General features: G+C 45.8%; 1 protein-coding gene across 1 annotated transcript; it reads right to left on the reverse strand.

The window, feature by feature from the left end:
* Positions 1-9592: 9592 nt before the first annotated feature.
* LOC123405673 lies at positions 9593-11476 on the reverse strand. Its single transcript, XM_045099277.1, has 2 exons — positions 11452-11476; positions 9593-11124 (listed from the first exon to the last, which is right to left on the reverse strand). The coding sequence occupies exons 1-2, from the start codon at positions 11474-11476 to the stop codon at positions 9593-9595; spliced, it is 1557 nt and encodes a 518-aa protein (XP_044955212.1).
* Between the last annotated feature and the right edge of the window lie 5579 nt (positions 11477-17055).

Here is a 17055-nt window from a genome sequence, read left to right on the forward strand (position 1 = left end):
GTGGGTTGCCCCCCCCCCCCGGTGAACTCCCGGAACCCATTCGTCATTCCCGGTACATTCCCGGTAACTCCGAAAACCTTCCGGTAATCAAATGAGGTCATCCTATATATCAATCTTCGTTTCCGGACCATTCCGGAAACCCTCGTGACGTCCGTGATCTCATCCGGGACTCCGAACAACATTCGGTAACCAACCATATAACTCAAATACGCATAAAACAACGTCGAACCTTAAGTGTGCAGACCCTGCGGGTTCGAGAACTATGTAGACATGACCCGAGAGACTCCTCGGTCAATATCCAATAGCGGGACCTAGATGCCCATATTGGATCCTACATATTCTACGAAGATCTTATCGTTTGAACCTCAGTGCCAAGGATTCATATAATCCCGTATGTCATTCCCTTTGTCCTTCGGTATGTTACTTGCTCGAGATTCGATCGTCAGCATCCGTATACCTATTTCAATCTCGTTTATCGGCAAGTCTCTTTACTCGTTCCGTAATACAAGATCCCGCAACTTACACTAAGTTACATTGCTTGCAAGGCTTGTGTGTGATGTTGTATTACCGAGTGGGCCCCGAGATACCTCTCCGTCACACGGAGTGACAAATCCCAGTCTTGATCCATACTAACTCAACTAACACCTTCGGAGATACCTGTAGAGCATCTTTATAGTCACCCAATTACGTTGCGACGTTTGATACACACAAAGCATTCCTCCGGTGTCAGTGAGTTATATGATCTCATGGTCATAGGAATAAATACTTGACACGCAGAACACAGTAGCAACAAAATGACACGATCAACATGCTACGTCTATTAGTTTCGGTCTAGTCCATCACGTGATTCTCCTAATGACGTGATCCAGTTATCAAGCAACAACACTTTGTTCATAATCAGAAGACACTGACTATCTTTGATCAACTGGCTAGCCAACTAGAGGCTTGCTAGGGACGGTGTTTTGTCTATGTATCCACACATGTAAATGAGTCTTCATTCAATACAATTATAGCATGGATAATAAACGATTATCTTGATACAGGAATTATAATAATAACTATATTTATTATTGCCTCTAGGGCATAATTCCAACACTTCTGACTCCTTGTACTCTTGAAATTCCTTCCAGTGATTCGCCTGCTTGGCTAGATACCCCTCGAATACTGGCACTTTCTTTGTCTTCAGATAGTTTTTCCATAGCTTCTTCTTCCAGCTACGGAACAGTTCGGCCATCTTCTTTAGAGTCCACTGCTTGAATTTGGCCCTCAGTTTGTCTGCGGCGTCTTCATTCTCACATTCTGGCAGGTTGAAATGTGACATGAGATCATTCCAAAGATTATGTTTGTACCTTTCGGCGACATAGTCACTATCGGCTGCCCCTTTGCGCTTGTTCCACACCCGAACGCTGATCGGGACGTGATCCCTAACGAGAACTCCGCATTGCTTCTTGAATGTGTCAGCAGCATTCTTAGGAAGCTTGGGTTCGCCCGTAGGCATTATCACCTCAAAGGTGTAATTCGTCCGTGCATCCAACTTTCTAGTCGGGCCTCGTTTCGTAGATTTGCTCGATGTGGAGGCCTAAGAGGGAGAAATATTCGTCAAATGAATGTATATGTATACAATATATAGCTATCTCCAATATTTTTCACATATTACAAGTGATTGTCGAACTTCATATGTATACCTCGCCGGACTTTATTATTTCTTCACCGGCTTCTCCACCGGCTTCTCCATCAGTGGAGCTATCACCTTCTCCGTCATTGGACCTATCTCCTGCCCCATCGGCTTCATCTTCATGTCGCTCGACCTCCATTCCATATCTGGAGTCGTTTAGATATGACGTCGAAGATTCAGCTGGTTCAACGTCGGGGCCGTCTTTGATTATATCTTCGAGAAGTTCTTCCTCTTCGAGGTTCCTGATATGTGGATCCATAGTTCTGCAAAAAATGGACATTTGATTAACTAATAAACTAAAAAACTATATAAGAGGGGTTGGAAACTTCGAAGTGTCGTTTTATATAGGAGGACCTTTAGTCCCGGGTCTTGGCTAGAACCTAAACTCTAAAATACCAGCCGGGCGGAGCCCCGTCCCGGACACTTAAGCATATACAATAGCAAAATTAAACTAGTTTTATTAATTTTCTTGCTAAAAATAAACTATTAACACTTAAGCATATACAATAGCAAAATTAAACTATTAACACTTAAGCATATACAATAGCAAAATTAAGCAATAATCTAAGAAACACTATTAACACTTAAGCATATACACTATACAATAGCAAAATTAAATGACAAAAAATATATTTCTTCTTCTTGTAACCCTACACTAATTTTTCCTCTTCTTCTATTTCTCCTCTTCTTCTACTTCTACTTCTCCTCTTCTTCTACTACTTCTCCTCTCCTCTTCTTATATTTTTCCTCTTCTTCTCCTCTCCTCCTCTTCTTATTCTCCTTTTTCTTCTTTTCTTCTCCTCTTCTTCTTATTTTCCTTTTTCCTAATTCTACATATTACTAACCCTAATAATCTAGCACAAACCTAATAACAATAGGAATTAAATGACAAAAAAATCTTTTTCTTCTTTTCTTCCCTTTTTTTTCCTTTCTTCTCCTTTTTCTTCCTTTCTTCTCCTTTTTCTTCTTTTCTTCTCCTTTTTCTTCCTTTCTTCTCCTTTTTCTTCCTTTCTTCTCCTTTTTCTTCTTTTCTTCTCCTTTTTCTTCCTTTCTTCTCCTTTTTCTTCCTTTCTTCTCCTTTTTCTTCTTTTCTTCTCCTTTTTCTTCCTTTCTTCTCCTTTTTCTACTTTGCTTGTGCTGGCCGGAGTGTTGGGGATGAGGGGGCGTGGGGCTTACCGGCCGGAGGTGTCGACGGCGCGCGGCGAGGGGGACGGCGGCGGCGAGGAGGACGACGGCGACGGCGAGGAGGACGGCAGGCGGCGGCGAGCAGGACGGCGGGCAGCCTGACGACGTCGTCGAGTTCGTCGCTAGCTGTGCCGCGCTGGGCAGGAGAACGAGAGGAAGAAGAAGAGAAATGGACGATTTGGATTCGAAATTTTCTAACTCCCGCTTATACAGGTGGATCTTTAGTCCCGGTTCGGGGCTCAATCCGGGACTAAAGACCCCTTTAGTCCCGGGTGGAGCCACGACCCGGGACTAAAGGCCCTTTTTCGGCAGACCAAAAGGCGGGAAGCAGGGGCCTTTAGTCCCGGGGCGTGGCTCGAACCGGGACTAAAGACACCCCTTTAGTCCCGGGTGGAGCCACGACCCGGGACTAAAGGCCCTTTTTCGGCACACCAGAAGGCGGGAAGCAGGGGCCTTTAGTCCCGGGGCGTGGAACGAACCGGGACTAAAGTGTTGCCTATATAAACCCTCGCCCCTGCCCACCATATCCCCTGGTTTTTGGTTGTTGAAGTGTGACCATGTCATGCTCTTGCCTCTCTAGTTCATGCACATGACGTGTTTGATGAAATGCCCGAGCCACTCTACTTAAGCTTTCTCCTCTCCAAGCTCGACCTCCAAGCTCCATTTTCCTTAATATTTGTCTAGGTTTGGCCGTGCACCAACTGCACAAGTGTTTTAAAAGGTTAGCTACTTCATCCTTTCATTTGTCACTACTAGTGTAGCTCATTTCAAATGCTCAAATTAACTTCTTAGAGTCTGCACATGCGTAGGGTGTCGTCCCGTGCCCGTCCTCACCATTGTCGATCGCCCCGTGTCGATCTCGTCGCGAGCACCACCGTGGTGAGCCTCTTGTTCTTATCTTCTTTTTAAAAGAAAAAAAATCTTACTTGTATGATTTAGATACATACTTGTATAAATTACTCACTTTCATTATTTTTTGTTATTATATAGTGCGATGGTTTTGGTATCCGCCTCCGTCGGCCCTCGTCCTGTCTATGATTCGGATGTGGTATATATTATCTTTTATAACTATTTGTTTTATTTAGTGTTTATGACAATTATGACGACCTACGTGACATATATTTTTTTAATCTAGGAGGTATGTGAACCGGAAATTCCAACCCACATAAAAATTCTTGTCGAGAAGTTAAATTTGGTTGAAAAAGAAAACAAATACTTGAAGAAAAAATTGAAAATAATTAAGGATAAGAATATGGAACTGGAGTTGCATGTCGCCGATGTCATCGATGATCGCAAGATGAAGATCGATGCGATGTGGTCGAAGATGGATGCAATGCGCTTGAAGATGGATGAAATGCGCTTGAAGATTAGGAATATTAGAAAATATGCCATTGATAAAGAGGCTTGGTATCATTATGTTGTTGGGTCAATTGTTACCTTAGTTGCGATTTTGATCGCGTTTGTTGTTGCATTTAAATGTTTTACATAGTTGTATGTTGTTTTATGAGAGAACTTTATGTATTTATCTTTTGCAATAATAACATTTGATCACTACTGTTCTTTGGCTTTAATGTGATGATGAACTTGTATTAATTTGGTCATATGTTCTGCAATGGTTTTTTGAGCTAGTTGACCCTGAAATTGAAAAGCACTACAAATAAACTGTGAAAATGTTGAAAGTTGGCATGCTATCATCATTTCACCCACATAGCATGTGTTAAAAAGTTGAGAGGGCTACGACAAAAACTGGATGCACTTCGTGTACAAAACGGACAATCTCTCTCGAAGTATCAGGGTTTCGAACGAGAACTCATCTCTTACAAAGGGATTTCATTTTTTTTGAACTTATTTGAACTCCATGCTTTTTGTGTGTTCAAAATGCACCATTCAAAGGCACATCACAAAATTTCAACAATTTCTGACTTCATTTGGTATATTTCGTGCATTTACTTATTTTTTTTGAGCTAGTTGACCCTGAAATTGAAAAGCACTACAAATGAACTCTGAAAATGTTGAAAGTTGGCATGCTATCATCATTTCACCCACATAGCATGTGTTAAAAAGTTGAGAGGGCTACGACAAAAACTGGATGCACTTCGTGTACAAAACGGACAATCTCTCTCGAAGTATCAGGGTTTCGAACGAGAACTCATCTCTTACATGGATACTATGAAAATGAAAAGTGTTTGAAATTTAGTACATTCCATACATGCATTACGTAAAAGGTTTAATACATTATTACATTATTGCACCAATATTCCTATCTATTATTTCTGTTTTCTTCTGGGTCGTAGCCATGGAGAATCTTCATCATTCAGTAGGATGCTTGGGTCAGTTTTCACTTTGAAGGGCGGAATTTCATGAAACTTATTATAATCTTCTCACATGTCTGTCTTGTCATCTACTCCCACGATGTTTCTTTTCCCTGAAAGAACTATGTGGCGTTTTGGCTCATCGGACGATATCTTCTTTTTTTATTTCTTTTTCTCGTTTTTGTAGACATGTCCTTCACATAGAAAACCTGAGCGACATCATTGGCTAGGACAAATGGTTCGTCCATGTACGCAAGATTGTTGAGATCCACTGTTGTCATGTCGTACTTTTGGTCTACAACTACCCCGCCTCCTGTCAGCTTCACCCATTTGCACCGAAACAAAGGGATCTTAAAAGTAGGTCCATAGTCAAGTTCCCATATCTCCTCTATGTACCCGTAATATGTTTCCAAACAGTGCCCATTCTCGTCTGTTGCATCAAAGCGGACACCACTATTTTGGTTGGTGCTCTTTTTATCTTGGGCAACCGTATAAAATGTATTCCCATTTATCTCATACCCTTGGAAAGTACATATAGTCGAAGATGGTGGCCTGGACAAACAGTACAGCTCATCTCCAACGGTGTCGTCATTCATGAGATGTGTGTGCAACCAACTACCGAAAGTCTTCTCGTGTTCCCCTTTAATCCAAGAGTCAGCCTTCCCTGGGTTTTCGGAGCGTAGAATATTCTTGTGTCTCACGATATACGGAGCCACCACGGTGGAATTGTGTAGAACTGTGTAGTGTGCTTGAGAGAAAGAATGCCCGTCCATACATACTTTTGATTTCCTTCCTAGTGTGCCTTTTCCTGTCAGCCTACCCTCATACCGAGATTCAGGAACACCAATCGGCTTAAGGTCAGGAAGAAAGTTCACACAAAACTCAATGACCTCCTCTGTTCCATAGCCCTTGGAGATGCTTCCTTCTGGCCTAGCACGGTTACGAACATATTTCTTTAAGACTCCCATGAACCTCTCGAAGGGGAACATATTGTGTAGAAACACAGGACCGAGAATTCTAATCTCTTCGACTAGGTGAACTAGGAGGTGTGTCATTATATTGAAGAAGGATGGCGGGAACAACAACTCAAAGCTGACCAGACATTGGACCACATCAATCTGTAACCCTGATAGACTTTCTCGATCGATTACCTTCTGAGAAATTGCATTGAGGAATGCACATACCTTCACAATTGCCAGGCGAACATTTTCCGGTAGAATTACCCTCAATGCAACCGGAAGCAATTGTGTCATAAGCACGTGGCAGTCATGAGACTTTAGATTTTGGATTTTTTTTGTCTTTCATATTTACAATTCCCTTTATATTCGACGAGAAGCCAGTCGGGACCTTGATACTGAAAAGGACTTCAAAGAAGATTTCCTTCTCTTCCTTAGTAAGAGCGTAGCTGGCACGCCCTTGAAACTGCCCTGGATGCATGCCATCTCTTCCTTTATGATGTTCCTGGTCCTCCCGTGCTTCCGGTGTATCTTTTGACTTCCCATACAAGCCCAGGAAGCCTAGAATATTCACGCAAAGATTCTTCGTCAGGTGCATCACGTCGATTGCCGAGCGGACCTCATGGACTTCCCAGTAGGGTAGCTCCCAAAATATAGATTTCTTCTTCCACATGGGTACGCGCTTATTAGGGCTGTTAGGAACAGGTTGGCTGCCAGGACCCTTTCCAAAGATTACTTTTAAATCTTTGACCATATCAAATACTTCAGCACCACTACGGATGACAGGCTTCCCCCGGGGTTCTGCCTTGCCATTGAAATGCTTGCCTTTTTTCTTTAAGGGATGCTTGGGCGAGAGAAAACGGCGATTGTACGGATACACATTCTTCCTACATTTGTCCAGATATATACTTTTTGTCTGATCCAAACAGTGTGTGCATGCATTGTATCCCTTGTTTGACTGTCCTGAAATGTTACTAAGAGCAAGACAATCATTGATGGTTACGAAAAGCAACGCTCGAAGGTCAAATTCCTCTTGTTTGTGCTCGTCCCACACACGTACACCTGGTTTGGCCCACAGCTGTAAAAGTTCATCAACTAATGGCCTTAGGTACACATCAATATCGTTGCCGGGTTGCTTTGGACCATGGATAAGCACTGGCATCATAATGAACTTCCGCTTCATGCACAACCAAGGAGGAAGGTTGTAGATACATAGAGTAACGGGCCAGGTGCTGTGACTGCAACTCTGCTCCCCAAAAGGTTTCATGCCATCTGTACTCAGACCTAACCATAAGTTCCTTGCGTCAGCTGCAAATCTCGGGAACTCTCTCTCGATTTTTTTCCACTGCCGACCATCAGCGGTGTGCCTTAACTTATCGTCTTTCATACGATCTTCCATGTGCCATCGCAACAACTTCGCATGATCTTTATTTATGAACAGACGTTTCAACCGTGGTATTATAGAAGCATACCACATCATCTTGGCAGGAACCCTCTTCCTGGGTGGCTCGCCCTCAATATCACCAGGGTCATCTTTTCTGATCTTATACCGCAATGCAGTGCATACCGGGCATTTATCCATATTCTCGTACTTCTCACCGCGGTAGAGGATGCAGTCATTAGGCATGCATGTATCTTCTGCACGTCTAATCCTAGAGGGAAGACAAGCTTCTTTGCTTCATACGTGCTGGCGGGCAATTCGTTCTTTCTTGGAAGCATCTTCTTCATCAGTACCAGCAACTTTTCGAATGACGAGTCAGTCACACCGGTCTCTGCCTTCCACTTCAGCAATTCCAGTGTGCTACCCAGCTTCTTCTGGCCATCTTCACAAGTTGGGTACAACAATTTGTTGTGGTCCTGTAACATCTGCTCGAACTGCAACCTCTCCTTTTCTGTGTCGCAACCTCGCCGTGCATCAGAAATGACCCGGCCAAGATCATCAGCGGGCTCATCTGGTTCCCGTTCTTCATCCTGATCTTCTTCTTCATTGTCTTCCATTGTGGTATCAGCATACTCAGGGAACATAGATCGGTAGTTGTCATCATCGTTCTCTTCTTCTTCATCGTCGTCTTTCATCATAACCCCTCTTTCTCCGTTCTTGGTCCAAACATTATAGCCCGACATAAAACCGGACCGAAGCAGGTGGCTCTGAATGACTCTTGAGGAAGTGTAATCCTTCTCATTCCGACATTCAACACATGGACAAAACATATAGCCACCACCATGCTTGTTCGCATCGGCTGCATCTCGAAAAGAATGCACGCCTTCTCTGTAAGCGGTTGTGCGTCGATCACCGTACATCCATGGATGGCTCATCTGTGTTATACGACAGTATATCAAATACAATCACGATCCTAAAAATTAGTACCGCACGGTCTAAACGAGGAAATATAGTTGCTAACCTTTTAGAATAAGTAGAAATAAAGAGGAAGAGGTTTAAGCGTGGCTCAGGCATCTCATATCGTAGTTGTGTTCGGTGAACTGAAGCGGCATCGCTCTAACACACATTTCAACAAACACCTCTAGTGCATCAAAAAAAGTGGAGAGCAAGCACCCACCCACAATCCTCCATCCAAGAAAAATGCAAGGAAGAGGGGAGAGGGGGGTTGTGCTATATATAGGCAGAGGACTTTAGTCCCGGTTTGAGACACAAACCGGGACTAAAGGTGGCGCACATGCGGACTGCCCACCGCGTAGCCCTTTAGTCCCGGTTTGGGACACGAACCGGGACTAAAGGCTCCTTACGGGCCGGGACTAAAGCCTCGAGGAAGGCATTGAGAATTGGGGCGACGTGGCCGGGCCTTTAGTCCCGGCCCAGAGGCAGGCCGGGACTAAAGGGTCCAGGCCAAAGGCCCGTTTTCCACTAGTGGTTAAAGGCCATCATCAATATAACTCTAACAATTTGAATGCCGATTTGAATGAGATCTGATATACAATTGTAATAGACATAAAACACACAGTTGAATTGACAGTGACACCCTAAAAGGATATCAACATCCACGGCATAGAACTCTCCATGTACCTAGTGAGGCGAATTACAATTTTTCTAAAGCAAAAAGCCCTTGTGAGGCGAATTACAATTTTTCTAAAGCAAAAGGCCCTAATATATACTCCTTTCGTTTTAAAATAAGTGTCTCAATCTTAATACAACATTGTACGAGACACTTATTTTGAGACAGAGGGAGTATTTTTTTTAATATAATATAATCACGTAGATGCTCACATTAACGTACATGAATTCATCCATACGAATGCGAATACACACATCCTACCCGTATTAGCACCTCTGAAATATTGAGCCGTCACAATATCTTGAGTTTGATAAAGTCATCATATATACTTTGTTGTTTAAGGAAAAAAAATGCAAGTATAAATGTCAAGTCTAGGTCTTCGGTACGTTCGTTCACCACAAAGAACCTAACCTTATGAGCTACCCTCACTTCGCCCCTAATACACGAACCTGTTCAGTGTGGAGGAAAGATCCACGTTGTGGTACTGATGAAGTCAAGAAATCCCTCCCTTCGAAAATGACCAATGTGTCTCGCCTGGGAGGATTTCATGCAGAAGACTTCACCACCAAAATCTGCAAAATAAATAGCATCTGGTTCTACCTCCCCACGAGCTAAAACAGACTTGCTGAAGGGTCTGCTGATAAAAAACGTCTGGCCACCTAGCCCGCCGGAGACCGGATGCCATGTACCTGCATTGACATCGAACACGAAAACCTCCACCTTGTAAGTGAATCTCACGCTGTCCGCTTCTCGAATCACCATGAAAAGCTTCCCACATGACTCGACCAAGTACCGGAAGATCATAGAGTTAGCTTTAAATTGGATGCCGAGGCCTACTTTGCCATCACTAGCTTTTAAAGTATTTTTGATGTGACTAAGACGATTGGCTTTGTCCTCTTCACTGAGAAGCTCAACTTTTTCCTTCTCAGATTCACCATTGTTTTCCTCATCGCCCTCATCATCATTGTTGTTTCCGTCGTCGTCCTCATCATCGCCTGCTACATCGGCATCATCAATGTCGCTCCAGATGAGCTGCTCAATACTAGTAGCCATGGGTATGCTGTGGTCGTCGTCAAAGGTGATGGGGAGGGTGACAATTCCGTCCGTGTCGAGTCCGTAGAGTTTATCTCCAAGAAAGGCAATGTCGAAGACGGTGTCCAAGTCATAGGGAGCTGTTCCCGGCTGCGGCAACAAGACACCCTTCCCTCGCTGGACTGAAAATATAGGAAGATCCAGGTTGTTGGTCATGACCACGATGAGGTCCTCGGGGGTGGATCGCATGAGCACCTTCCGGATCGTGAACAACTCGGAGACATCGCCGGCGACGGCGTCCAGCTCCGGGAGCGGTACGGTTGCCCTAGAGAAAGGGTTGTGCAAGAAGTACGCATGCCGCCCGTTGCCGTCCGTGCGGTCGAGGGCGAGCCAGCTACCGGTGGAGCCGACGCATCGCAGGTTCTCGGGGAAGGAGGCGATCGGTTCCGGCCTGACGTCGGATAACTCCGGAGGGAGGTCTTCGAGGAAGAAGCCGCCCTGGAGCACGACCCACGGGTGCTGCCGCCGCCGCCGCAGAGGGAAGACCGAGCGCCAGATATGTCGCCACGGTGGCTGGCGTTGGCACTGACAGGTCGGGGGTGACGATCTTGGCAAGCTGTCGCTGTCGCTGTCGACGTTGATCGAAGGGAGCTGTGTTCCAGGAGACGAAACGGAGTACCAGAACGGCAGACTGCGTCGACCCACGGTAGCTGCATTGGGTAGGGGTAGGGGACCGAGCGCCAGGAACGGCACACGGAGCTGAAAGCGGGCGCGGTCGGCCGGGTCCGGGAGGCCGGCGAGGATGAGGCCTAGGAGCTCCGGCGGGAGTTCGGACCACGGCGGGGGAGGCGGCGGCGGAACGCTGGGCCACGAACGGCGTGTCGCGCGGCGGCGGAACGCTGGGCCACGAACGGCGTGTCGCGCGGAGGCCGGCGACGATGGGAGCGAGGAACCTTTCAGGCCACGGTGACGGCGATGCCATCTTTCTGTGCTGCTGCTTGGTTAGGATCGTAGATTCTAGATTGGAGTAGAAGACGTATAATCTATATCTACATCTATACTCTATACCTTACCTAATCTATTGTTTTCGTCGCAAAACCCACCACGGCATTTTTATAATAAAGCCTCTGTAATTTTTGTTATTCAATCCGTGCTCCATCATTTAATGCAACGCAAAAGGAAAAAACGATTCGCTGCAAAAATTATACCCGTAGGCATCGCCTCCTCCCGTCGACCCTCGGCCATCCTGGCCTGTGCCCAGGCCGCGCAACACCACTCACCGCTGTGGCCGACCTCAACCACCATCGCTGCCGATCTCAACCCACCCGCCTCCGCGGTTGTACCTCTCACCGCTCACTGCCCCCGTTGCGGCGCTCGAACACATTGCGTCGACCCTGGTCCACCCTAGCCTGTGCCCAGACCGCTGCCACACCACTCGCCGCCGCGGCCGACCTCAACCACCACTGCTGTCGATCTCAACCCACCCACCTCCACGGTCGTACCTCTGCCCGCTTGCTGCCCCCGTTTCGACGCTCGAGCACAGCTTCTGAATCAAATCAACGCGACAGCTACAGCGACTTGGGATGATGCGTCTGCTCGATGCAGAACGGCGTCGGTGCGCGGATAAGGCGCGGCGGAGCGAAGTACTTGCAGGTGGAGGCGGGCGTCCATGGCTCACACGGGGAACTCCGAGGTTATGGCGGCAACGACAACTCCTTATGGCCACATAGAGGCGCCTAACCCCTTGCTCCCCTCATCGTATCCCCTCCTCCGGTAGGAACTCATCATCTGGTGAGATGTCGTCCCCATGCCTCCAACCGTGTGCCAAGCACCGGCAAGAAATTTTGTTTTGTGAGAATTTGTTTTGCTGATGAATGAATGTATTGAATGTAAGATTGCATTGTTGTAGAGAGAGAGAATGGAACACCGCCTTCAGTTTGTCATCTGATCCCACATTCTCTACCCCATGAGTGAAATAAGATAACAGTCCATTAATCAATTCAGGTAGCCTCTTTGTTTTGCTTTGCTTGTCCCGCTCAATTTCTCATCATGGTGGAATTAACAATGGACGGGTTGATTTCTCAACAAAATAGGATAAGACTGACTACATTAGTTAGTTAGCTTATTATTTTAATAAATCAACATTATTATAAAAAGATTAAAATTGTGTGGTATTTTTTTCTCCCGTTGCAACGCACGGGCCCTTTTGCTAGTCTATACCTAATAATAAAGCGGCTATTACTTCCGTCGGAAAACCCACCGCGGCATATTTATAAAAAAGCCCCTCTAATTTTTGTTATTCAACCCGTGCTCCATCATTTATCTGCAACGCAAAAGGAAAAAACGATTCGCTGCAAAAATTATACCCGTACGCATCGCCTCCTCCCGTCGACCCTGGAGTGACTGGGGATGATGCGTCTGCTCGACGCAAAACGGCGGCGGCGCGGCGGGTGTGCCCAGGCCGCCGCCACACCACTCGCCGCCGCGGCCGACCTCAACCGTCACCGCTGCCGATCTCAACACACCCGTCTCCGCGGTCGTACCTCTCCCCGCTCACTGCCCCCGTTGCGGCGCTCGAGCGCATCGCGTTGACATTGGTCCACCATGGCCTGTACCCAGGCCGCTGCCACACCACTCGCCCCCGCGGCCGACCTCAACCACCACTGTTGTCGATCTCAACCCACCCACCTCCGCGGCTGTACCTCTGCCCGCTTGCTGCCCCCGTTTCGGCGCTCGAGCACAACTTCTGGTTCAAATCAACGCGACAGCTACAGTGACTGGGGATGATGCATCTGCTCGATGCAGAACGGCGGCAGAGCGAAGTACTTGCAGGTGGAGGCGGACCTCCATGGCTCACATGGGGAACTCCGAGGTTATGGCGCGGCAACGGCGACTCCTTATGGCCAGATAGAGGCGCCTAACCCTTGCTCCCCTCATCGTATCCCCTCCTCCGGCAGGAACTCATCATCTGGTGAGATCCCCTCCCCATGCCTCCAACCGTGTGCCAAGCACAGGCAAGAAATTTTGTTTTGTGGAGATTTATTTGCTGATGAATGAATGTATTGAATGTAAGATTGTATTGTTGTAGAGACAGAGAATGGAACACCACCTTCAGTTTGTCATCTGATCCCACATTCTGTACCCCATAAATGAAATAAGATAACAGTCCATTGATCAATTCACGTAGCCTGTTTGTTTTGCTTTGCTTATCCCGCTCAATTTCTCATCATGGTGGAATTAACAATGGATGGGTTGATTTCTCAACAAAATAGGATAGGACTGAGTACATTAGTTAGTTAATAACTTATTATTTGAATAAATCAAAATGATTATAAAAATATTAAAAGCTTGTAGTATTTTTTTTTCTCTCGTTGCAACGCACGGGCCCTTTTGTTAGTATACTAATATGCAAGTTGATTGGGTACGGCAGGATAAATACGAGTAGGATAGAGGAGTTTGGGTCCTGACTCCTGACCGGGATGGAAAGCGAGTCACAGTCGAAACAAAACTTGCTAGAACTGCTAGAACTTTTTGATGTGGACGCGTCACGCCGGACCGAGAGCTTCCTTGTCCCGAGCTGGCACGGTCGCCTCGCCAACGGACACGGTGGAATCGTTGGCCCGTCTCCCTTTCACGCATGCAGGCAGAGGCAGGACGAGCCAGAAAGATACCGGTGCGTGATTTTTTAACATGCTGCGTAGATCATAAAAAAATGCAGGGAAGATCGTGACAGAGAGAAAGTGTGTGTGAAAGAGAGTACTGTTAGAAACTAATTAGTAGATTAATTTATTAGTGAAGGGATGTGTTCAATCCCGAACAGTCGTGTTTCTTTTCTCTCTTCATTGCCAACAGGCACCTGTTCTGGAGGATTACCTCCGAACAGACACCTATTCTTTCCACCTCTTCCAGATGTATATATACTTGAGAATCAATACAAACAGACTGATCGTCCATTCACTTTCATTCAATCTCGTTTTACTCTAACACGTTATCAGCCACGTTGCTCTCCATCGAGCGAATGCAGCCCGAAGAACCTCCCCTCCGTCCAGTGACGCAACCTAGGCCGCTGGTCCGTGACTCCGTCGGTGTTATCTCCCGGTGCCTCTTCCTCTCTGTTGGCGACCTCGTCGCCGGCGAGGGGTCCTCGAGGCGTCCGACGCCACGAGTGTAGAGGAGACGCCGGCCCCAACTCTACTCCTCTCAAGATGACACCGCGTCCGTCCGCCTATCCGTCGCCTCGCGCTCGGCCACCGCATCGCGCCAGACCACCCAACGCGCTCTTCAATGAGCCAAAAGGCAGCCTCATGTGCATGCGTTCCCGCCCTCGCAGCGCTGCCCGCGCCGCGCCAAGCACCCCCGTCGCGCTGGTGGCCGTGCCCCACGCCCCACGCGGTTCCGCCTAGCCCCGCTCCGCTCAGACGCCGAGCCGTGGTCGCGCTCGCTCGTGCCGTGGCCAGCAGCGCCAAGCCGTGGCCGTCCTCGCGCGCGCCCGCTCTGCGCCAAAGCCGTGGCCGCCCTCGCGCGCGCCCGCTCTGCGCCAGGCCGCTGCCTGGCCATGGTCGCGCTCACCCGCTCTGTGCCAGGCCGCCGCCGGGCCGTGGCCGCGCTCGCCCGCGCTAAGCCGTGGTCGAGACCGCCCGCGCAGAGGCATCCTCCGGCGTGGTCTCCATATCCAGCGTCTCGGAGTTGCGACCGCCGACTGGAAACACCCGGCGACCTGAGGCAACGCGCACGGCTCCCAGTGCACTTGTCGTTCGCTGCTACAACTATGTTCGTGTACGAGCGGCCGGCGCACAGCTTAAACACGTTAGTGGTGGCCAGGCGAGATCCTAATCAAATAACAGCGGTGGCGATTTGCATTGGCTAGCACGCACAGGATAACAATTGGGGAAATCTTATCTTCTATGCATGTTGCATTTCAGCCCTTAGGTTTATTCTATTATGTAAGCTTGCCCTTTGTGTGATTACATTTTACAAGCAAGCGATCACGCCATTTAAAATTGTGTCATTACATTTTACAAGCAAACGATCAGGCCATTTGAACATTGGCCTTCAAGCTTATTTTAAGCCATCTGGCCACGTATTATAAAGCTAACGTTTATTTTCTATACAATTTATGTTAAGCTCTCAGCTTTATAATAAGTATGGGCTTTGAAATGGCATAAAATATAAATATGCATTATTTTACACCATGTAGAATTGCAACTTGGAGTCCACATGTCTTCATATATCTGCATAACTATGTAGATTAACCTTTTCACATATTTGTATTACCGTAGTAATACTATTGCAAAAGAATGTTTCGCGTACATTTATTCCTTCGGAATTTAAGACATCATTATGTTTTTACTGCAAATATTTCCTATGACATGCGATTTGGGGACAACAACTATAATTTCGTAATAGAAATCATATCTCTTGCAAATGTGGACATACATTCAAACAAGAATGATATGTGTCGTACTTAATACGACTAACCCAAAATTTTATTTGCGAATCACAAGGTATTGGTGGCATCTACTGCATCATTTGCAGATTATCCATCTCTACTGTGAGGTCTACATCTTGTCATTTAAAACAAGATGACTATCGTTAAAGTGCTCTTCCAAATATTAATATGTGACTACCCCAATATGTCATAAGATAATATTGGCATCCACTGCAAAATTTAGCAGACTATGCATTATTACTGCAAGGTCTACATCATGTCAGTCTGACAGATGACTACCTTTAAAGTGATTTTCTTATAAATAGTATAAGATAAGGTAATAGAATTATAAACATCTACTGACAATAGTCAGACTATGTTTTCTATTACTGCGAGATCTGCACCATATTGGTGATTATCTTCAAAGTATTATCCTATATAAATTGAGGTCTACATATATGGTCATAAGGCATCAGCCGTACTAGAACTTGCTCCCCCGAAGCATGCATTGTTGTTGTTCACTAAAATATTTTACTCTCATAGTAAATATTGTTCGTGCACATTTTGCTTGAATATGTCATAGGAAACTATGAAAATATTTGCATATACCTGTGATTACCTTCTACTACATTCGTAAAATGCATGGCAATGGAGCCTACGTCACTATTTCTAATTATAGTGTCATCCATCCATCAAGATGGATGCCATAATTTATAGCGAGTGTCTCAAATACTATTGCAAGATCCACATCACATTGTGGTTGTTATTTTCATAGTGACAAAGCAATGTCAAAATTGCAAAGTCTATGTTTTTGGCCGTGACTCTAAAGTCACACTTTTTATCACGAAAGCCCAAAACATTAGCAATGATTTCATCGCATGCACTATATTGGAGGTTTACACCCCATGTTCACCAAGCATCACCTTGACGGATTGTGCTCAACAAGATCATTTCATCCATATATTTTTATTTTACTCTAAGAAGTAAGTTAAACAATGCTTGATCGTTTCATGTAACACATGGCTATTCTATTGATGGTCATATGCATTTTATATGTCACCAACTTCACTTGGTTATCAAACTAAGTACATAATGGATGAATATTTATTAACCTTGAATATTTCCCTTAAGAGAAACATGCTGCCATGAGCACATCGCGAATAATCACCCATTCGTTTCTCAAAGACATCAAGTCTATCGCAGCTCACATTTTTGTCACTCAATCAACTTTAAGTTAAGATCTCATGATCAAATATTTTCATTTGAAGATCCAGTTGAAAAGACCTCAATACACTTTACATCTTCTTATGATAGTCCTACCATTTTCATGATGAAGAAACATGGAATTTCATAAAATCATCAGATTCACCCAACGGGTGCTATTCCATTATTTGAAATTCTTGCTAGTATTGTGAATAATAATTAAGTCATTGGTCACAAAATAGAACCATGATGT

This window comes from Hordeum vulgare, chromosome 6H (assembly GCF_904849725.1).
Source record: "Hordeum vulgare subsp. vulgare chromosome 6H, MorexV3_pseudomolecules_assembly, whole genome shotgun sequence".
Lineage (NCBI taxonomy): Eukaryota > Viridiplantae > Streptophyta > Magnoliopsida > Poales > Poaceae > Hordeum > Hordeum vulgare.

What these genes read in the sequence shown, in the direction of transcription:
- LOC123405673 (XM_045099277.1), bottom strand. Translation starts at nt 11,476, where the DNA reads ATGGTGGTTGAGGTCGGCCACAGCG. An exon ending in GGTTGAGGTCGGCCACAGCG is followed by an intron (nt 11,125 to 11,451) that starts GTGAGTGGTGTT and finishes GTGGCCTGAAAG; the next exon opens with GTTCCTCGCTCCCATCGTCG.